Source organism: Lactuca saligna, chromosome 3 (assembly GCF_052625555.1).
Source record: "Lactuca saligna cultivar CGN05327 chromosome 3, ASM5262555v1, whole genome shotgun sequence".
Classification (NCBI taxonomy): Eukaryota; Viridiplantae; Streptophyta; class Magnoliopsida; order Asterales; family Asteraceae; genus Lactuca; species Lactuca saligna.
Window position 1 is genome coordinate 58,518,648 of NC_136419.1, and position 24,465 is coordinate 58,543,112.

Sequence of the window (24,465 nt, forward strand, 5' to 3'; positions counted from 1 at the left end):
AATATACTATGATACTTAACATTGAAAATTAATATTTCCATGAAATAAATAATTTCCAATTAATTACAAGATTTATATATATTTATCAAGAATCAGTTTTCTATAAATAATATATTTGCATCAAGGTGTTGTTAGTGTGACCCTTTAGGATCATATATTATCTAGCAATATCATTCTATACTGACTCTTAGGCATAAAGATCTTTCATTATTAAATATTACAGCATAAAATTTGAATGAAATTGGTATATATCATTACCAATTTGTATCAACCAAACTTGTTAGTAGTTAAATAAGTTTGTACCATGTATATTTGGTATAATATTGATAGCAAGTTTTTCTGTACCAAATATAGTTGGTTCGGTATGTAGTTTGGGAAAAAACAAATCAATATCGTAACATGTACACCCCTACAAACAATGCATCTAAATTTTTTTGAACACATGAAATTTCATATCTTATAATACATGATATTTACTCCTTGAATTATGTCTCCTTCATTTTGTGATCACTAAGTACAAGCATACATAATCAAGAAACTTGTTCTCTTTTAATAACAAACATCAACAAAATATTTGATATTGAACTAAAGTCTTCTCAAGGGTTATGAAGAAATTCATTCGATTAGAATTAGAAACAAACAAAAAAAAAACAAGGATATAGTTAGTTCTAATAGACATTTATGAAAAGAAAATTAAAGCCTCCCCTAACTTCTCATTCCCCTTTTAGATGGATAGAGTTTTCTTCCTTTGCCTAAGCATATAACCATACAAATGAGGAATTCCTACAAAAAAAAGGGTTTATTTTGTCAGGTACACCATAAAACCCCAAAATACCCATTTTATACAGATTGGGACTAGGATTGTGATTGAGGCTGAGATTGACACTAGGACTGGGATTAGGATTGGGATTGGGATTGGGATTGGGATTGGGACTGGGACTTAGACTTGGACTTAAACTTAGAATGAGAGTAATACCAGGGCAACATAAATTGCATTTTCCCACCCAAAAAGTGGAATAGAGTGGGATAAAAACTTTCTATTGATCTCTCATCCATGAAAAATAACCCTATAAAGCTTGTCCAGTTTCAAAATGAAATTCGAATTCATAATGTTGAGATGAAAAATAAGAAGTACCTGGCATATAAACTCCAAGCACCATGATCGCACAATAGAAGTAATCAAACGAAAAGTTCCATTTGTTAGGCATTCTTATTGAACAACATCCAGATTCCTGTCATTATTATTTTCAAATTAGCATTGTTGCGGTAATATTCATTTCAAAGGATCATAAAACCAAAAAATCTCATTTATTTGAACTATAACTTTTCATAACTATTGAATAATAATGATATAATAGAAAATAAATTAAGTTGATACTATGTTTATCACCTTTATAAAAGGTAAGGTGTTGTAGATTAAAGAAACTTCACTCGCAATGCCACATGGATACAATACTAGAAAGGTACTATATCTGCAGTCAAAGCTTCTAACATATATAATGACGAGACTATATATGAAAGCAAAGAAGAACAAAAACAAAAAAATTAAAAAAAAAAAGGAACTTTGGTGACCATGGAACCAATGCTTTTTACCTGAGCCATAATAGCCGGTAAGGTGCATAACCGAATGCCTCCTTTGTACCAAAGAAAGAATATCGAACAATCTATGATCAAAGCCTTTAATGTTATCAATAAAAGAACATGATGATTGAAATTGATTACTTAAGACATTAAACACTAGTAAACCTAGTGGTTGACCAAAAAATAGTCTAATAACATTGTTATGTTACCATAATTCTCCTATATTCCAAATCAAATTGAATTGATAATAAGGAAAAGTAATCTTAATTATATATACTTAGTAACAACCAAGTTATTTTTCTGTTATGTCTTTATTGTAAGGGTTACACTTAGATCACATGGCATGCTTTTTCCTTTTACATAATTGTTGCATGCATAAAACATTGCTCAACAATAATTTTTTGCATTTTCACAAATGACAATGTATTTCCCTAATGTAGATTATTGGACTCAATAAGTGTGTGGTAGTTAAATTATTCTAATGATCCTAGGTCGACATGCTCGAGGCAAGGGAAAGGAAATTCATCTACATAGGTTACATGTTGCATGAAATGGGTTACCATTATAGGATAACCAGAACAAAAAGATTTCCAGAAGCTGAGATGTGCTTCAACAAGAGTTCCTTATACAAGGATGAGATTACATCAAGCCCCAATAGAGAAAAGCTACAAGAAAAGAAAAATCTAGTTAAGTTCGATGAAATCTTAGATGTGGATTTTTTTATAACCTACTAGTACTCCTGAGATAGGTGAAAGTTTAGGTAGCAATGTGGCTCAGATGAACCTAGAGATAATGGGAGCCAGGACCCATAAGTTACAGATGAAAAGAAGACCAATTCTTATATTATTCAAAGATGTACTAGAGAAAGAAGAACATCACCAATATATTATCCTTTAATAAACTACTTATTACTAACATATAATAGCGAACCTAAATGTCACCCTAAAACCTTGAGAATGAAAGGGTCCATATAGTGGAGATGTGCTTCAACAAGAGATCCTTGTACAAGGATGAGATTACATCAATCCCTTATAGAGAGAAAAGCAACAAAAAAAATTGAGTTAAGTTCGATAAAATCTTAGATGTAGACATTGTATAACCTACCAGTGCTCTTAAGATATGTGAAAGTTCAGGTAGCAATGTGGCTCGAATGAACCTAGAGATAATGGAAGCCATGAGCTATAAGTTATAGACGAACAAAGTACAAAATCTTCCACTATTTGAAGATCTACTAGAGAAAGAAGAAATTCACTAAGCTATTCTCCTTCAATAAACTACTTGTCAATGATAGGTAATAGTAAACCTAAATGTCACCAGAAGCCGATATGTACTTCAACAGAAGTTCCTTATACAGGATGCCAATTGGAAGGAAAGAATTGCATAACAAATGGGTGTTGTTGGTCAAAGAAGAAATAAATGAAATCAAGAGGTACAAGGATTGAATGATGGTTTAAGGGTTCTAAAAAAAGGGTCAACTATAGTATGATCTTATCTCTAGTTATGAAGATGACTACTATCAGATCGGTCTTAGGTATAATGTCTACAAATGATCTCCATCTAGAATAACTTCATGTGAAAACAACTTTTCTACATGGTGACATGGAAGAAGACATCTATATGGCAATATCTAGAAGGTTTTCTCATAGTTTGTAAGAAAAATCTAGTTTGAAAAGTTAGAGAAAAGTTTTTATGGGTTAAAACAAACTCCAAAACACTAGTACTTGAAGTTTCATAACTTCATGTTGACGAGTAGGTACAAGAGATTTGAAATGGATCAATATTGCTACTTAAAGAACTTTACGTCGTTATATATCATCATATTATTATATGTTGACATATTAATTGTTGGATCAGACATGCACATGATCAGCAAGCTAAACAATAGTTATCCAGATAGTTCGAATGAAGGACCTAGGGCTCTAAGCAGATATTAGGCATGAGCATAGACAAGGATAGAGTGCCTGATACTTTCAATCTTTCCTAAGAAAAGTGCACCAATAAAGTTTTAAATTAATTTAGTATAAAAGATGCAAATGCAAGAAATACACCTTAAGGAAGTCAATTATGATGCTCAAAGAAGAAATCTGCAAAGACAAGAGAAGACGAGACATCAGTTTTTATGTTTCCATATGCCTTGGTAGTTTGTAATTGGTTGTATGCTATGGTGCATCAGACCAAATATTTCTTATTAAGTGGAATTTGTGAGATGATTTATTTCCAATCTGGGAAAAAAGTAGAGGGAATGAGCCAAGTGGCTATTATGCTACTTGAAAGGTACTTCTACGACAACCTTATGTTTCAGAAGGAAAATGGTGGTCTTGGAAGGTTTTGTTGATGTTCATTTAAGGGCATGTATATATTTAGAAAAGAGCACAACATGTTATGTGTTCACAGTTAGAGGTAAAAAAAAATTAGTTGGATATCCATGTTATAGAAGAGTGTTGCTCTTTTAACCATAAAAAATATAGTACATTGCTATTGCGGAAGCAAGCAAAAAGCTTATATAGTTAAAGAACTTTCTATCATAATTGGGGATACATCGGGAAGATTGTGTATTGCATTATAAAAAGCATTGTACAATCAACTTGGAAAAGAATATTGTGTTTCTTAATAGGATAAAACATATTCAAATAAGGTACCACTTTATTCAAGAACTAATAAGTGAAGACGCTTTGAATTTGAAGAAGATCATTGGTATAAAAAAAATCTAAGAAATATGTGTACCAATATGGTGACAACATAGAAGTTGAAGTTGTGTATTACTTCAACTAGCCTTCTTGTAGCTTATTTCTTACCCATTCCTCTAAAATCTCTCTAGAATTGTCTCGTACTTCTAGCGTCTTTTACCCCTGAGTTTCTGATTAATTCGGTGAAGTCCTGCGATGTCAGATAGCCGACAATTAGGAGCTCTCGAGTTAGAGTTTTGCCCGCTTAATTCCCAGTTTTCATCAGAATACTCTGTAAGTTAAGCTACACTTATTTTATTCATGTATAACTTTTAATTATAGTTATAGTCGTAATTATAAACCTATAATTAAGATTTATCAATGATTCCAAGTTATTATACTGATTGATCTACTTACATGGATAATGTCTAGACTGGATTTAGTGAGGTGTTTAAAGTGGGATTTTCAAACAATATACTTTGTATACCAAACGAATCTTTCTTCCAATATGATCCTACATGGTTTTTCATTACTTGATAGATCTTGATGCAGACATTGGGATTAGTGAGGAGTCTAAACTATCATTAGTTTCCACAAATATTAAGCTAAGTGACATTCGTAACTAGGTTACGTCAGAAGAAAAATCAAGGAGTTTGACAAAGCACTGCTGAATTCTCCAATCACCCACCTAAGTCAAGTAAGTGCATAGTTAATTTCAAACTTGCATATAGATACAAGTATCCTAAATGCTTAATTATTATGTGTGTTGACCTTGTTGTGTTTAATGTGGTTGTACAATATGGTTGTTACTTGATTTAATCGCATATTTATCATACTTAATAATATGATTGAGTAGTGAAAGATTGTGTGAAATAAAAAATGAGAGGATATGATAGGGTTGTATGAGATGGTGACTCTGATAGGTTAGTGAAAGTCGTGCGAAACAATAAGTCATGTATGTCATGTCTATCCAAAGTACTTTTGTACTGTCATGCTTATCCCAAGTACTTTTCTACTTTAGTGCTCATCCCAAGTACTTTTTTATTGTCGTGCTTATCCCAAGTACTTTTGTACAGTCCTGCTTAACCAAAATACTGTTGTATTGTCGTGTCTGCCGTGACTTTCCAAAGTACTAATGTACTGTCGTGTTATCGTATTTACCCGAAGTGTTATCATACCATATTGCCTAATCATCTATGAATTATAGTTGTCTACTGATAAAGGTCCTTTAAGAAATATCGCTCGAGATCATCATCTTAGGATTAGTAAGTGAGAATAACGAGAGTGAGGTAATTGGGTTACTTGAATGCTGAAGAATATATAATTAAATATTATTATATTGTGGGTTGAAAACCCTATGTACTCACCAAGTTTACCAACCTTACCCACTCACTTTCCTTGTATCACAAGTAGCGATACGAAGATAATGATAGAGAATGTAATTATCTGCTGAGAAATTCAAGGAGACGTAGATCGTTAGTGTAATGAAATGTAGTAAGTATTCGTTTATGCTTATGTTTCTTGTATTAGTTATGACATCCTGAGTTTTGAAAATATAAATGAAAAACATTTCTTCTAAAATGCCTTGATTTGATATTATATCATATCAATCATATTTTGGGACCAATTCCGCAATAACAAATGTTTTGAATAAGCATAAACATATGGTTTTAAAAAGGCCGTGAAAATGAGGATGTCACGGGATTGTTGAGATGTAAAGTTTGGTCTATGGTTAAGGTCAAGTTGTTGCAGTTTCGAGGATAGAGGTTTTGAGAACAAAGGATGTAGGGTTCAACGAAAAAAGGTTCTGGTTTCGAGAACAAAGTTCACGGTTTAGAGAATAAAGGTTGCAGTTGAAAGAATAGAGACCTCATGCAATAAAGAAGTAAACCCATGTTTTGGGAGAATCGAAATCTTTGTTCATCCAATTTTTGGAGACCAAGTTTTGTCATAGACCCATATGTTCAGCCTAGAAGAATTAGATCAACAACACTATAAATGGTATCATATGTTGTAACCATTGTATGCATGTAAAGTTTATCAATCTCTCTAATTTTGTAGTAGACATAGCTTGATTACTTTGATAAAGTAAATCACTTATTTCCTTGTATTCTTGTTTAATATTTGCATATGATTATCATGTGTTCTATTTATCAAGTTGATTCTTAATCCTAATTATATTTCCTCATCATCATAGATTTGAAATCTTATAACATTGCTTAAAATTCCATCCTCAAAAATTTCATGCCAAAAGCTCTTTTTTTCATTTCACAAACATATTGTTTTGCTAATATAAAATTGACAAATCATCCTGACTATCCTCTCACACAAAGGCAACAAGTAAATACTACACAAGTTTATTCATATTTGTTCATACTCTTGAAATAATCAAATTTGTATCAACAAGTTACTATATAACATCAATATGAACTTATGGATATCATCAACATATGGAGTATGTGCGAACAAAGAATCACATAGGTCTCAAATCATAGAACGTTACCCTACTTTATAGGTTTAAACTTGAAGCATGTAAGGACAGACTAAGGTAACAACCATAAAGATGGAAAGTTATTGGAACCTACAAGAAGAGTGTTCTATTGTTGATGATCAAGCAATAAAACTCTCATAATTAATATAAACAAACTTGTTAAAGGATCTAAATCTCAAAACATTGGCTTTACATAGACTTTCTAGAATTATTTACTCAATTTTCATAACAACATCTATATTTTCATTCTTACTAAGGGCATCCACAATGGTGAGTGTAATATGAGAGCTGAATGAGGCGGCAGTGTAGTTTTCATTCAATCAATAAAACTTTCTCATTGTGTGATGTTACATTGACATTTAATAGAAATGACCATTGAACTTTTTAATAAGAAAAATGAAACTTTACTAATTCTTAAATAAATTCTATAAATTAGCTTTGTAATGTTCTATTGAATTTTGTAGACTTTAATGTATTGTGTGAAAAAATTCATAGAGTTGCATGAAATATGAAAAGATAATTTGACAATTCATTGAACTCTATAAAGTTCAATACATTATAAATGCCTTCAGTGAATTTCAGTTATAAATGTCCTAATCATAATAAATATATTTTTATGCTCTCCCTCTGTAACAGCCGGATTTTATCAGGTATTTTGTTTGTTGTATTTTGTTGATTTGTGAGGGGGACTCAGCGAGTTGGAGCTCAGACTCGCCGAGTAGGGACACGGGTTTGGATGCAGGATCGCGCCTGGACTCGACGAGTCCAGGATATGGACTCGGCGAGTCAGCGCTGTGTAATGAAACCCTAATTTCTCAGGTTTGAGACTTATTTAAAGGGCCTAATGGCCGTCATTTGTGCTCACCAGCCCCTTGAGTGAAACCCTAATCGAGTGTGAGCATTGGAGCTAAGTAGGAGGCCATTATTGACCTTGGAGGTGCCATTATTGCAAGGAAAGGAGAAGAGCTAGCCAAGGGAAAGCAAGAAGGAGCCACTTCTGTGGGTTTGGAGTCCAGAGCATCACTTTTGTGGTAATAAATCCGAGTTACCTTCTTGTTGTTGTTGTTTATCTAGATTTAGGGTTTGTTGAACCCCTTTTATGGCAAGATTTGGTGTTCTTTTGGTCCCTTATGAGGTTGGAACCATAGATCTGGACCCTTAGAGGTCCAGAGTGTCCCTTTACCCAAGCTTTTTGGGAATCAATGGAAGCTTTGGATTGGAATCCTCATGCCTTAGGTCAAAAACGCCATTATTGAGTTATAGGGTGTGTTATGAGCACCAAGATAGGAGCTTTACGTGATGAATCAGTCGAGGGAGGTCAGATCTATAGTTTTTGGAAGCAGATCTGACCTAAGAAGCGAGTTGGAGTGATTGCATGGCATGGACTCGCCGAGTCTGTTCATCCGACTCGGCGAGTAGCTTGAAGATTGCCTTGGGACTGCTCAGCGAGTGGTCCAATCAAGTCATGGGTAGACTCAGTGAGTTAGGGTGAGTTGGAGAGGGATGACGAGTGGACTGAGTTAAACTTGGACTCGCCGAGTTGTCCTTGAGACTCGGCGAGTTGAGTCGGGGTGGCCCCGCGATTCATTCAGGTGAAACTCGTCGAGTAAGGGGGGGGGGGGGGATACTCGACGTGTAGTAAGAGGATTTCAGAGGGTTGGTGAAAACGTCTAGACTCGCCGAGTCACCATGGGACTCGCCGAGTCCGGTCAGAGTTGACCGTTGACCGTTGACCAGAGTTGACCTGTGTTGACTTCTTATAGTTAGTCAACCTTAGAGATATAAAGTATTAATTAGAAACATATAACGTTATAGGAGGATTAGAGCTCGGAGGATCGAGCACGAGGGATTTCCAGGATTCGTGAGATACCGAGATACGCGAGGTGAGTCTTCTCACTATACTATATTACCTTGAGTAGGTAACCTGAGTTATGTGATAGAGTATTGTATGATATGTATGTTATGTGTTGTACTGCATTATTTCTATGTGATTTATGTAGTGCATGATTATCAGAGCTAGAACCTGAGGGTTCACAGAGTTTGGGTGCACGGACCCACAGAGTTATAGCCTCGAGTGGCTAATATGTGTTATATGTGGTATTTTGGGGAACTCACTAAGCCTTGTGCTTACAGTGTTTGATGTTATTGTTTCAGGTACTAGTGACGACCGCGGGAAGGCGCCGGCTTGATCCGTACACACACAAACTCGGAGTTTTTACATTGTGATCTTGGGATTTTGTATTGACCTATTTTGGATAATTAATATGGTTGTTTGAAGAATATTAATTGAATTATGTTTTATAAGAAAATTGAAAATTTTGTTCTGAAATTTACGGTGTTACAATTTGGTATCAGAGCCTTGGTTTGAGGGATTCGGGTACACCTTCGGGAGTATTTGAACTCAAACTGAGGAATTGGAAAGATATTTTCAAAAGAAAACCTAACTTTTCTAAGAGTAAAAGATTTTCTTGAAAAAGAAACAAATTCCAGGAAGAAACGTGTGTACGATCAGTCAGCGCCCGAACGGTGAATTCCCAAAATACCTTTATATTACGTGATATTAATATTGATATGATGTATCTGCATGCTAGAGTAGGCTAGGTGTTGCTAATAGGACTAGAGTGGCCTGATTTGTGATGCCTTAGCCTTGGGAGGGATGAGCTGCTATGAGATGCTGAGAGTGAGTAGGTAGCAGCAAGGGGTTTACGAGAGATCTATTAGAGAGTGGTATACGCATGATAGAGTACTTGGGAATTGGGATCCGAAGAGGAAGGTTTGGGGTGTGTACTGAGACGGTGTGGACAGTAGTATTGGGCCCGTACTACTGAAAGCATCGGGGCAGTACACAGTCCAAATAAGAATCTTGGGATACCAAGAATCAAGGAGGGGTGGATTGTCGAGTGTGGGAATGTTCGAGTAAATTATAATTTATCGCATGTTGTATTTCAGAGGTTGATCATGGTGAGGACACGTCATATGCCGGAGGTTGCCGGAGCTAGTGATGAGGAGATTCGGCAGATCATTCATGAGGAGGTGGCTGCGGTCATCAGAGCTGAGATACCAGAGATGTTCAGGTCTATTAAGACCGCGCTGATTGAGACATTTGACGAGCGTTATGCCGCTCTTTCTGAGGCTGCTATTGCAGCGGCTACCGCAGCGATCGCTGCGGCAAGACCCCAGGGAGGCGATGCGTCACTGTTTCGGGAGTTCAGCAACACCAAACCACCAGAGTTTGATGGTACACAGGATCCGGTGGCAGCTATGAGGTGGATATCTGATATGGAGGGGTGCTTCTTCACTTGCTCATCCCCTGAGCATTTGAAGGTTCGGTTCGTGCTAAACCAGCTTCGCTTGGGAGCGAAGGACTGGTGGAAGTTTGTGACGGCGCATTTCACGCCTGCTGAGCTTTCGGCAGTGACCTGGGAGAGGTTCACTACCATGTTCCGAGATGAGTATGTTCCCCAGGTGGAGAGGGAGCGTTTGGCACAGGAGTTTCTGACACTCAAGCAGGGTACTGAGTCAGTTACAGCGATCACGAGGATGTTTCATGAGAGGGTGATGTTCTGCCTTGAGCACGTGTCCACTGAGTAGGCACATATGAGTCGCTATCTGAGCATTTTGAGACGGGATATTCGGGAGTTCGCTGCGAACTCCTCGTATCGTACATTTGTTGAGATTCAGGCAAATGCCCGGAAGAGGGAGATTGAGCTTGAGACTCAGGCCAGGGAGGAGGCGGAGTCTCTGGGGAGGGATCGGCAGCCAGCACAGCTTCAGCCGACAGCCAAGCGGGCCAAGCCCGCTGATCCCAAGCCCGGGAGCCAGAAGGGCCACACTTGCGGGAAGTGCGGCAAGGGTCACGATGGAGTCTGTCGATCAGGGTCTTGCTACAAATGTGGCAAGGAGGGGCATATGGCCAAGGACTGCCCCAAGGGGTTTGCAGTGTGTTTTCACTGCAACCAGACCGGACACCAGAAGGCGGAGTGTCCGCTGCTGCGTGGAGCGTCTCAGGGATCTGCTCCCGCCGCCATCAGAGCTACAGAGAGTTGGCCCGTGAAGGCCGAGGCACCGAGAGCTCGAGGGAGAGCCTTTCAGCTGACTGCGGAAGAGGTCCGCGCTGCACCCGACGTTGTGGCTGGTACGTTTCCTTTTATATAGTTATTTTTGGTGTTGAGATATTATGCTTATATTATGCTATGCATAGGTACCTTCCTTGTGAACTCTGTGCCTGCTTTAGTGTTATTTGACTCGGGTGTGAGTCGGTCTTTTGTATCTTTGGCCTTTAGTCAGCATATCAGTGTTAGTCGTGAGGCAGTGAGTCGGCCTCTGCGGGTTTCCATAGCCGCCGACAGAGTGATTTGTGCCACGGAGGTCCTCCGGGGATGTGTGTTAGAGATTTTTGGGATTGAGTTTCCGATCGATCTGGTTCCTATTGCGATGGGTGATGTCTGTGTCATAGTGGGCATGGACTGGTTGAGCCGATTCAGCGCAGTTATCGACTGCGAGCGTCAGCTGGTGACCATACGAGATCCTAGTGGGGGAGTTCTTTCGGTATACGGCGAGGGTACACGTTCTAGATCAGCCTTTTGTTCGGCCGCTAGGGCGAGGCAGTGTTTACAGCAGGGCTGTAAGGGTTTTGTGGCGTATGTGATGGATACGCGAGTGACCTCCGAGAGACCGAGTTCAGTGGATGAAGTTCCGGTGGTGCGTGAGTTTCCAGATGTTTTTCCCGAAGAATTACCAAGTGTGCCTCCCGTGAGGCAAGTGGAGTTCGGTATCGATTTGGTTCCGGGAGCCGCGCCTATCGCCAAGGTGCCTTATCGCCTTGCACCTCTAGAGATGCAAGAGTTATCCTCGCAGCTTCAGGAGCTGCTAGGGAAGGGGTTTATTCGGCCGAGTAGCTCGCCGTGGGAGCACCCATTCTGTTTGTGAAGAAGAAGGACGGCTCGCATCGAATGTGTATTGATTACCGAGAATTGAATAAGCTGACGGTCAAGAACCGTTACCCATTGCCGAGGATCGATGATTTATTCGATCAGTTGCAGGGAGCATCTTGGTTCTCCAAGATCGATTTGAGGTCGGGCTATCATCAGGTGAGAGTGCGGGACGAGGACGTCCAGAAGACAACATTCAGGACGCGTTATGGGCATTATGAGTTTGTAGTGATGCCTTTTGGACTCACCAATGCCCCGGCTGTGTTCATGGACCTCATGAACAGGGTATGCAGGCCGATGTTGGATCGATCGGTGATTGTGTTTATCGATGATATCCTGGTATATTCGAGATCTAGAGAGCAACATGAGGAGCATTTGAGGGAGGTTCTTGGAGCTTTGAGATCGGAGAAACTTTATGCAAAGTTTTCCAAGTGCGATTTCTGGTTGCGGGAGGTCCAGTTTCTGGGGCACCTCGTTAATCAGAAAGGGATATTGGTCGATCCGGCCAAGGTTGACGCGGTGATGAGGTGGGAGGTTCCAAAGTCACCTTCTGAGATCAGGAGCTTCCTTGGGTTGGCAGGGTACTATCGGAGGTTTATCAAGGATTTCTCCAAGATTGCAGTGCCACTCACCAGATTGACCCGGAAGGGTGTTACATTTTTATGGGGTCCCGACAGCAGACCTCCTTTGAGACGCTTCGCCAAAGGTTGTGTGAAGCTCCGGTATTAGCTCTTCCGGAAGGGATGGAAGATTTTGTGGTATTCTGTGATGCATCGATTTTAGGGCTGGGAGCGGTGCTGATGCAGAAGGGACATGTGATAGCATATGCATCGAGGCAGTTGAAGCCTCATGAGACGAGATATCCCACACATGATTTGGAGTTGGGGGCAGTGGTGTTCGCTCTCAAGATTTGGCGGCACTACTTGTATGGGGTTCGTTGTACGATATATACGGACCATAAGAGCTTGAAGTACTTGATGGATCAGCCTAACCTAAATATGCGGCAAAGGAGGTGGTTAGATGTAGTCAAGGATTATGATTGCGAGATCTTGTACCACCCGGGCAAGGCTAATGTGGTAGCCGACGCATTGAGTCGCAGGGCGGAGAGTACTCCACTGCGAAATGTATGTTTGAGAGTGACCGTGATAGCTCCAGTTCTGGATGCCATTCGTGGGGCACAGGCCGAGGCTGTGCATCCGGAGATGCAGAAGAGAGAGTGGGTCGTTGGTTTGGTTTCTGAGTTTGTGTCGGATAGTCGAGGGCTTATGACTTATCAGGGCCGGATTTGGGTACCGTTTGTGGGCGGTACGCGTACTATATTGATGGAGGAAGCTCATAGATCGAAATTTTCAATCCATCCCGGGGCTACGAAAATGTATTTGGATTTGAGGAAAGAGTATTGGTGGCCTTGTATGAAGAGGGACGTCGCATGGTTTGTCGAGAGGTGTTTGAACTGTCGAAGGGTGAAGGCCGAGCACCAGAGACCGCATGGCAAGTTGCAGCCATTGGAGGTTCCCGAGTGGAAGTGGGAACAGATCACTATGGATTTCATCACCAAATTGCCGAGGACTGCCAGAGGAGTCGATGCAATTTGGGTGATTATGGATAGGTTGACGAAGAGCGCTCACTTTCTTGACATCAGTGAGAGTTCTTCGGCGGAGAAGTTGGCGGAGATTTATGTGTGGGAAATAGTATCTCAGCATGGGGTGCCGATCTCGATTGTTTCAGACCGTGATGTGCGCTTCACTTCCCGATTCTGGAAGAAATTTCATGAGGAGTTGGGTACTAAGCTGCATTTTAGTACCGCATATCACCCCCAGACAGACGGTCAGAGTGAGCGGACGATTCAGACGCTTGAGGACATGCTTCGAGCATGTGTATTGGATTTTGGGGGTAGTTGGGATACATATTTACCCTTGGCAGAGTTTTCCTACAATAACAGCCATCATTCGAGCATCGGTATGCCGCCCTTTGAGTTGTTGTATGGTAGGAGGTGTCGGACTCCCATTTGTTGGGGTGACGTTGGGCAGAGAGTGATGGGCAGTACAGAGATCGTGATTCAGACGACAGAGCAGATACAGCAGGTCAGGCAGAGGTTATTGACCGCCCAGAGCCGACAAAAGAGTTATGCGGACAGACGCCGGTCCGAGCTTGAATTTCAGGTCGTCGACTTCGTTCTCCTGAAGGTTTCTCCTTGGAAAGGGGTGATCCGGTTCAGGAAGAGGGGTAAGTTGGGGCCCCGGTTTATAGGTCCATTTCGTGTGATTGCAAGGGTAGGCCGGGTAGCCTATCGGTTGAAGTTGCCAGCAGAGTTGGGACAGATTCACGACACTTTTCATGTGTCGCAGTTGAGGAAGTGTATAGCCAATGAATCGGCAGTGGTTCCGTTAGAGGATATTCAGGTAGATGCAAGCCTGAATTATGCCGAGAGACCAGTGGCCATCAGGGATCGGAAGATCAAGGTTCTGAGAAACAAGGAGGTACCTCTGGTGTTGGTTCAGTGGCAACACCGGAGGGGATCAGAGATGACCTGGGAGCCAGAGCGTATGATGCAGGAGCAGCACCCGGAGCTGTTTTTAGAGCGAGACTTCGAGGGCGAAGTCTAGTCCAAGTGGGGGAGAGTTGTAACAGCCAGATTTTATCAGGTATTTTGTTTGTTGTATTTTGTTGATTTGTGAGGGGGACTCGGCGAGTTGGAGCTCAGACTTGCCGAGTAGGGACGCGGGTTTGGATGCAAGATCGCGCCTGGACTCGACGAGTCCAGGATATGGACTCGGCGAGTCAGCGTTGTGTAATGAAACCCTAATTTCTTGGGTTTGAGACTTATTTAAAGGGCCTAATGGCCGTCATTTGTGCTCACCAGCCCCTTGAGTGAAACCCTAATCGAGTGTGAGCATTGGAGCTAAGTAGGAGGCCATTATTGACCTTGGAGGTGCCATTATTGCAAGGAAAGGAGAAGAGCTAGCCAAGGGAAAGCAAGAAGGAGCCACTTCTGTGGGTTTGGAGTCCAGAGCATCACTTTTGTGGTAATAAATCCGAGTTACCTTCTTGTTGTTGTTGTTTATCTAGATTTAGGGTTTTTTGAACCCCTTTTATGGCAAGATTTAGTGTTCTTTTGGTCCCTTATGAGGTTGGAACCATAGATCTGGACCCTTAGAGGTCCAGAGTGTCCCTTTACCCAAGCTTTTTGGGAATCAATGGAAGCTTTGGATTGGAATCCTCATGCCTTAGGTCAAAAACGCCATTATTGAGTTATAGGGTGTGTTATGAGCACCAAGATAGGACCTTTACGTGATGAATCAGTCGAGGGAGGCCAGATCTATAGTTTTTGGAAGCAGATCTGACCTTAGAAGCGAGTTGGAGTGATTGCATGGCATGGACTCGCCGAGTCTGTTCATTCGACTCGGCGAGTAGCTTGAAGATTGCCTTGGGACTGCTCAGCGAGTGGTCCAATCGAGTCATGGGTAGACTCAGTGAGTCAGGGTGAGTTGGAGATGGATGACGAGTGGACTGAGTCAAACTTGGACTCGCCGAGTTGTCCTTGAGACTCGGCGAGTTGAGTCGGGGTGGCCCCGCGATTCATTCAGGTGAAACTCGTCGAGTAAGGGGGGGGGATACTCGACGTGTAGTAAGAGGATTTCAGAGGGTTGGTGAAAACATCTAGACTCGCCGAGTCACCATGGGACTCGCCGAGTCCGGTCAGAGTTGACCGTTGACCAGAGTTGACCTGTGTTGACTTCTTATAGTTAGTCAACCTTAGAGATATAAAGTATTAATTAGAAACATATAATGTTATAGGAGGATTAGAGCTCGGAGGATCGAGCACGAGGGATTTCCAGGATTCGTGAGATACCGAGATACGCGAGGTGAGTCTTCTCACTATACTATATTACCTTGAGTAGGTAACCTGAGTTATGTGATAGAGTATTGTATGCTATGTATGTTATGTGTTGTACTGCATTATTTCTATGTGATTTATGTAGTGCATGTTTATCAGAGCTAGAACCTGAGGGTTCACAGAGTTTGGGTGCACGGACCCACAGAGTTATAGCCTCGAGTGGCTAATATGTGTTATATGTGGTATTTTGGGGAACTCACTAAGCCTTGTGCTTACAGTGTTTGATGTTATTGTTTCAGGTACTAGTGACGACCGCGGGAAGGCGCCGGCTTGATCCGTACACACACACACTCGGAGTTTTTACATTGTGATCTTGGGATTTTGTATTGACCTATTTTGGATAATTAATATGGTTGTTTGAAGAATATTAATTGAATTATGTTTTATAAGAAAATTGAAAATTTTGTTCTGAAATTTACGGTGTTACACCCTCTCCATACCTTCATGCTCATTCATGTTAGTTTGCCAACCATTTTTCCCTCATCCTAGAAGGTAGCAACGCATATATAAGGTGATAATTCCAACCCATTTTATTGAAAAATGGACAGTGACAGGGTACCCGCTTTCGGAATCACCTCAGAGTCGCTGATTCCAAAACCATAACCACCTTAAGATGTTCCGGTTATGGTTCCTAAAGTTTTGAAACCGTCTTAGGCGGTTCGGGTTTCGGTTTTCATTTTTTCGGAACCACTACCCATTGGGTACCTGTTGGAACCGATATATATATATATATATATATATATATATATATATATATATATATATATATATATATATATATATATATATATATATATATATATATATATATATATATATATATATATATATATATAAAGGGTGTCATGTATAGAAGATTGTAGTTTTAACAAAAATAATCATTTATATATATTATCTAAAATAGTTAAAGGCTTCTAATCATATATGTTTAATGAAAACATAATTAAAAAGGCTTATAACATAGTAAAACATAGTGTGTGTCTATATATATATATATATATATATATATATATACACACACACACATATGAAGAGAACTAGGTTCAAACGTGGATTGACATCTATTGTGCGGACGTATGACAATGCTATTCTGCGAGAATGATAAAGAAAATGTATTGTTTGAGAACGTGAATAGATCATTCTTACATAACTATTATCATTGGTACACATTCTCAATAGTTAAACCATCTATATGATTATTATAGACTTTTTATTATTATTCTCATTATGTGATAATGTTTATTGAATCGTATTCTTTAAAAATGAAAATGAGTGAAAAAATAATGATTTATATTATCTAAAATGGTTAAACGTTTCTAATTGTAGACTTTTAATGAAAACATAGTAAAAAAAAAAAAAAAAAAAAAAGCTTAAATCAACCGGGTACCTGGTACCAAAACCAGTTCTGTTTTCGGTTTCAAAATCTAAAGAACCGTTATAATCGGTTCCGGTTTCAGTTCCTATATTCCAAGAATCGATGGTTCCGGTTTCGATTCCAATTCCAGACAATTAGGACGGGTATTCGCCTATGCTCACCCCTACGCTCAGGTTGAACTTTATTGCTGCTAATGGGTAAAATTGTTAAATTTTTGATAAATTTAGTTAAAAGGAAACAGAAGAACCGGGAATCATGTCTGATTCAACTTATGTAATTTAGAGGAAAAGGAAAAGGGGTTGGCAACATGACCCATTTTGACGTGCCTTAAAAAGCTGCATGTCGAGACCCGTTACCCAACCCGCCGACTGTTCCATTTAATACTTTATCCGACTAACCTCGTGCTCATGTCCGTTTAATCAACAATCATGAATGCTAGCAAGACTAATAAAAAGAACCATAGAAGTAGAACTAATTTTCTTCCCAAAATTTAAAGATTTTGGTCTTCACATGACCATGGTCTAATTAAAATAGAAGTCCTTCTATCCCCTTTTGGTTTCTTTTTGTACTTTTCCTTATTCACGAAAGCAACAAAGTATAAGGCAACTACCACTTTCACATTTATAGAAATACTTACCTTTCTAACTGCTTTCAAACCCTATAATCATTTGCCAAAAATATCCAATGTAGATCAATTGCAATCAAATTGAGAGTTGGAAACAATTCAAAACTAACCTCAGTGGTACACCAACAGATAACCATAAAGCTAACAAGGGGATGTGTTTGAACCTGTCATCAGTCACCACCAAGCCCTTTTGCTTCAGTAAAATTGTATCACGATTGAAAAATAAAAATAAGCAGAAAAAGTAAGCCTTCTAACCTCAGGAAAATTATACAGTATTCCCCACACTACATATAACCTTGAACTTACTTGAGGCAGTGTTGCTGAGATTGGAGATCTTACCAAACCTTTTTAATCCCAAAAAAGAACACAGGAAATTATAAGGTTCATTTTATGATAAAAACAATCATGTAAGACACTATATCTTATTAATGAGATAAAACTTACCCATGTAACCATGGAGTATCTGTTTCACACGTAAATGACAAAGATCAGTCAAAGAACACATAGGAAGTAAAACATCATACACATACTATATCACTCAATTATACCCTTTTTTTTTATCTTTCTTCATTCTCCATTTTGCTAATCTCAACTCCATTACTAGATTTAGTGTGGTCATGTCTTCTTTTGTAACTACATGTTTGCTTTTCTAAAATCTTTGAGTAATGAGAAATGAACTCATGGGTGCTAGACTAGAGTAAATTGAGTTGGTTTACACTAACGACACTTATTTGGAAAGAAGAGTTAAAGAGAACATTCTTAATTCTTAAAGAGAGTGACTGCACTAAACAACCCATGAACGCTTCATTAATGATGATGAATATAGAGTACCTCAAAACAGGCAGCAGATTGAGCTGATAACAGTGGCTTTTCGATGGCTCTGTAAACATGTTCGTGTCCTGATTCATATAGCGTCCTTAAAGCTAAGTACAATATTTTAAACCTGCAACATCACGGAAGAGAGGGTGAGAGAAATGAGACACTTGATCAACGAAAGCAGCAAGCACTGAGTGAAGGTGTAAAAATGAACTAGCCATCCAGCGCAGACGACCCAATTATAAGTAGTCAAATACATTCGCCTCAGAATTGATACAGATCCAGCCATTGAAGACCTCATACAGTTCGAGAGAAATTGATGTCGCTATTGATAGATTTTATATGGGATGATGGCAATACATGGCAAATGGGTATTCAAACTTCAAGCGGAATCAAATGTTTGCAAGATCTTTTAAGGTAAATGAACAGAAAGTTGATTTGGGTGAACTGTACGTACTTTCTTACATAACATATTTTCTGACATCAAGATTGATGGGGTCGTAGGTTAAGATGTCTTGTCGTTATTTCTTACACCGTAAAGTGATTGATTTAGAGATACTTGGTATCTTATTTTCGCAAACAATATATTTTTTGTTTGTTAATTATGTTTGAGTAAATTACATTTTTGGTCATCTTCAGTTTTAATCCAAGTGTTGAATTTTTGACAAGAGTAGTCCATGTGGTAGTTAGTGGCAATGGCTTTTTTTGAAAGAGAAAAAAAATGGCTCTCTTAACTACATGTAAAATGAACAATCAACCTTTACTTTGTCTTTATGTTGTTTTGTCAATTTATGAATTGTTGGGACTATTTCTATAAAATAATGAAAAAAAAAACATCATTTATCTTGTTTGAAAATTGACCATATACATAAACCATCTTGTTAATATGTGACTTGAGCATTTGGAGCAATCTCTTGGAGCAACTTGGAGCAACATGTTGTGTTATTCAAGTTGAAGATGTGTCAAGTGAATGGAAGTTGCACCATTCTTGATGAAGTTGCACCAAGTGGATGGAAGTTGCGCCATCCATGAGGGTGTTGCACCAAATGGAAGGAAGTTGTGCAATTCATGAGGGTGTTGCGCCACAAAGTGGAGATCATGGCCAACCTGGGAGAAATTGTGCCACATTAAAGCATGTTGCGCCACATAGGAGGGAGTTGCCCCATCCTTGAATGAGATGGGTCATCTTCATGCAAGATGCATCATATTGATGCAGGATGTGCTTTGATGAGTCATGTGTGTTATGAAGTCCTCTATGATGCTCAGAAGTTGGTGATGCTCAAGGAATACACCATGTTCTACCACCATGATGGATGTTGGGCCACTAATGTTCATGATATGCCACTTGTGCATCATGATGTTCCACTATAGCTTATAGTGCTCCATCATGTGTGTTGTTGATAGTCATGTGTTGTATGTCATGGATGAATGTTCCAGAAGCTACTACATGACGCATTGTGATTGGTTGACACCATTCATGGGCTTATGAGCTTGACCCATTAGGGTTTTAGGTCTGATCCCTCCACTATCAATAGGGATGTCTTCTTAGTCATTTAATATGTCATGTATTCTAGAGTTATAGGCGAGTCTCTATGAAATTGTACTAATAACCTCTATTTGAGAACTCTTAAATAAAGAATACACCTCCCCTTCCTGTGGATGTAGGTCACCATAACCAAACCATGTAAATATTGTGTCTTGCGTGCTTTTTGTTTGGCTAGTTATCCACTTTACTTCCTAACAAGTGGTATCAAAGTTACAGTTTGTGTTCCTGTAATTGAAGATGTCTACTCACAAGTTTGATTTATAAAAGTTCAGTGGTTCAAATGACATAACTTTGTGGAAGGTGGAGATGAGGCTTTTTTGGTTCAAGAAGGATATGAAACGGCATTGGAAAGCGAAGCAAAACTTCCAAAGGACATGGTGGCTGAAAGGAAGGTCGAAATTATGTGAGAAATATCAAAACAATTCTCTAACAAACAAGTTGTATAAGAAGCGACGTTTGTATACTCTTAAGATGTTGAAAAACACCAAAGTAAAGGATCATCTGGATAACTTCAATAGGATCATCTTGGATTTACAAGGTGTGAATGTTAAGATTAAAGATGAAGATCAAGCACTTATCCTCTTTTGTTCACTGCTGAATTCTTATGAGAATTTTGTTGATTCCATGATAGATGGTAGGACAACGATCACTGTGAATAATTTGAAGGATTCTTTGATGACCAAGGAATTGAAAAAGAAAAGCTTTAGTTAGACAAGAATTTTCCAGTTTCATTTTGTTAGTAGGCAGAGGAAGAACATCATATAAAGGTGGAGGTATATGACAACCCGATATTTCAACTCTTTGTAATGGCCTAATAGGTCAAGTATTGTAAACATTTTTGAGTTAATAAAATTAACTTTGATAATAAAATGTCCAAAAAGTTTCTATTTAAATTCTTCTATGTTTAAATCTCATTAAACCATGATCGTACGTAAAAAGAATGCCCAAATCCGACTTCGTATATTGAAGTTATGATTTTTCCAAGTTCAGCTTAGCAACAGACAGCTAAAAACTCGAAACGGAGATCGAGCGACATTTGGCCGGAATGACCTAAACGAGAATCGAAGGTCTCGACAATGGTATTTCAACGGTAAAAAGTCTGGCAAAAACCGACGTCAGATAAAGAAGTTATGAATTTTTAAAGAGATTCCTTAATCACGTCATTTTAATAAATAAATAATAAAAATAATTTCGGAATTTGCCAACGGAATTTAAACGAAAGTTGTAGATTGTAGTCTCACCTTCGCGGGGATATAAAGAACGTCGAAAACGGAGTTCGTATGAAGGAGATATGAATTTTTGAAGTTTGATAAATAATTTATATATAATTTTTATTAAAAATTCGGTATTATCCGAAGAGGAGTCAGCCTAGGGCCGAGGTACGCGCCGCGTACCCTCGTACGCCCCGCGTACTCGAGGGCACGGCCTCGGATCGTCCACGTCGCCCTATGCGAAGCTACCCGACCTGCCGTCCCATCCGACCCGCTCCATCCGAAATACGTAAGCGATGACGTACGGGTACACGCTGCGTACGCCCCGCGTTCGGAGGCGGTTCAGCACCCCTATAAAAGGGATGCGAGCCTTTCCGAAAATTTTGTTCATTTTCTCTCTTTCTCTCACGATCTTGCCTCGATTTCCGTGCCCGTTCAAACCCGAAGCTCTGGTCTTTTTGCTCAAGTCCCGAGGGTCGATTTTACTCCCGAGATTCCCGAGAAAAATCCGTTTCCCGAGATGAAACTCTGCCCGGTTTTCGATCTCGCTATCTTCAAACTTCCAAGTGAGTTCATACCCCCTTTATTCAACCTTTGAAATGCTTTTAAATGTTTAAATACTTTATGGGGGGGATACACGTTAAACACTTATAGTTATTGCTTCGATCACATGTGATTGCATTAATCACATGTTATTAATAACTAGGAAACCAATGATTTTATCACTGTTCAAACTGTTTTACTTCAAAATGTTTTTACAAACTCTTTTATTTATCAAATGCTTTATTGTAAACTTTGTTTTACTACCTATAAATTTGCATGCCCATATACGTATAGCTGTATAAATAATGTTTAAAGGGCTTAGGAAAGCCACCTGTCCTATTTCCTTTTCCTCGATTTGGATGTGGTCTGGTGGAATTTCGGGTGACCATCCGAGGGTCGTTTCAATATTAGTTATATATCATATATACATGTATTGACATAAAAGTACTTCCATATTTATACTTATCAGTACCTCGTTAGTAAGTTACCATCGGGGTAACACGGGATCATACTACTACAATTTCTAGATCAACGAGTCAGTTCATTCAGGAGTCAATACTTATTACTAAGAGAACATATACAACGATACTAGAACAAGTAACATTATATTGCATATACACGAATACATTAACAATTGTGATCCACTGTATGGGAGCATGTCTTAATTGACATGACCCGAGTTGTAGCCAGAGTCTCTTGGAGGGAGAGCGTGAGTTTGCGTATAGATATATACTGGATTGACTATCCTACACCTCGCTGCTAGCTACAGTGGGACCGATAGGTCTGCGGGTGCCAAACGTCATACCTTATTTTTCGGCTATACGTTGTCGATGTTACCAGTCGATAGTATGGTGCAATTTATCACACGATACCTTAATATAAACCCGATTTAAGGTAGTTAGTATAGCAGTAGTTCATATAAAACAAAACTACCGTACTACAATAATTTACCCATTACATTTTGGTGATAACCTCACTTAAACTTTAATGTACAAACTATATTTTGTTAAATGATAGTTATACTTGGCAAATTACACACTTTTACATCAAACGAGCATACAAAACATTTAAGCCTTGGTAGAGGGCTACTTTAACAGAAAATATAGGTTTTTCTGAGAGATTCAAACTTTTACAAACACTTACATACATTTACAACTCATACTTGCGACAGGTTCAAACGTTTTGATAACAAACCTCGACACTAAAATACTTATGAATTCACCAGCTTAATGCTGATAAACTCTTTCAAAATAACTTGTATTCTCAGGTCATCAGTAGACAGGTACCGATGCTAGCTTTTGAGAAGATGGAGCGCATTCAAGACTCATCATACTATTTTGATTTACATTATATTTTTGGTGTCTAAAACTGTACGGAACACGCTTGTATTAAAATTTTATATTTAATGCAATGGATGATGTTGTTTGCTTATTTACATTTACTGTGTTGTGATACTTTACATGACATCCTCCGCCCCAGAACGTTTCCGCCATTCTTGGTTTTGGGGTGTGACAGATTGGTATCAGAGCATTGTTTATAGTGAAGCAAGTATATCAACCCATAAAAGATATACTAAACTATAAACCCATTTGGGATTAAAACACTCTGACCAAGAGTCTATACTTTAAATACTAAAAAAGTTAATTAAGTATACTAGTCTGCATTCATACTAAAACCAGTGTCACAACGACAAGAACAAGAGTATTACGATTGTTAAATATCACAGGTAAGCTAGGGGATGTATGGTCAGTCCTGGGAATGGCATAGCCTGATCAACTATGCTGGTCCGAGGAGTGATTAGCATATGCCCTAGAATAGTTGTGATGTGTTAACAAGTCTAAAAAAAAAAAAAAAAAAAAAAAAAAAAAAAAAAAAAAAAAAAAAAAAAAAAAAACTTACCAACAATGCCACAAAAAGATCAGTGGAGCTTAAACTTAAAATACTATAGGTGTATTTTGTGCTATTAACTACATACATATCTTTATACCTCTCTTCTCGCGTAGATTTAAATGGCTGGATTCCATCACGACGACCCGTACTTTCCAAATGAAGGCAACATAGGAATGCTCGAAGCAGAGTCTGACAATGAACACCAAATTCCGTTGGATGATCATCAAGCTGAAGGCTTCTCAGATGGATCGGACTCTGAGCTTGAAGTCAACAACCTACCGCTCGTAGGTCAACCCCCGAACAACAACCCTCGACCATCTTTTCCAGGTCCTACTCCCTTATGGGCAAACAACTTGAATCGTTGGAGTGATGAACAGGGTCAACCCTTACCATACTTTGGGGACCGAAGCTTTTACAACGTCAGCAATGGTGGCTTTGCTGACCGTGCCCTGCCTATCATTATCCGCAGAATAGCTCGTAATGTCGAGCAAGGTAGAGCAGCCATCGACCGGGTCATGGAGATTGATACCAACTCAGGTGTCAACACAGTTCGCATCCGCCGTCTTGAAGAAGACATGGAACGGACCCGGAGAACCAATGAAACCCTACAGCAACATCTAGTTGCCTCTCAAGCTGAAGTCACGGAACTCCGAGCTCGTCAAAGTGCTCATGAACAACACCTTCAAGAGGTGGTGCGTCAAATGAGAGACCTTAGGGTTCTCCCGAGGAATATTCATCGCCGTTAAATGATGTCTAGTACATCATTATCTTTAGGGTTAAGGATTAGGCTTTAACATATGTGCTCTAAGTAGCACTTGTCTGTAAAATATTCCTAACTTTCAGTACTCTAATTAGGAATCTAAGAACTGTCAAACTTTTCTATATGGTATGA

At 39.2% G+C, this 24,465-nt stretch overlaps 1 protein-coding gene across 2 annotated transcripts; it reads right to left on the reverse strand.

The window, feature by feature from the left end:
- Window positions 1-588: 588 nt before the first annotated feature.
- LOC145033695 (very-long-chain (3R)-3-hydroxyacyl-CoA dehydratase PASTICCINO 2-like) lies at window positions 589-18,843 on the reverse strand. Of its 2 annotated transcripts, XM_078982256.1 has the most exons (10): window positions 18,602-18,843; window positions 18,399-18,510; window positions 18,012-18,030; window positions 17,823-17,911; window positions 17,678-17,731; window positions 3,630-3,665; window positions 1,594-1,664; window positions 1,391-1,472; window positions 1,136-1,232; window positions 589-783 (listed from the first exon to the last, which is right to left on the reverse strand). In XM_078982256.1, exons 1-10 carry the CDS (start codon window positions 18,682-18,684, stop codon window positions 725-727), a joined length of 702 nt encoding a protein of 233 aa, XP_078838382.1. In that variant the 5' UTR covers window positions 18,685-18,843; the 3' UTR covers window positions 589-724. The 2 variants fall into 2 exon arrangements, with proteins under 2 accessions (XP_078838382.1, XP_078838383.1); XM_078982257.1 differs by lacking the exon at window positions 3,630-3,665 and having other exon boundaries at window positions 18,602-18,842.
- Window positions 18,844-24,465: the final 5,622 nt, after the last annotated feature.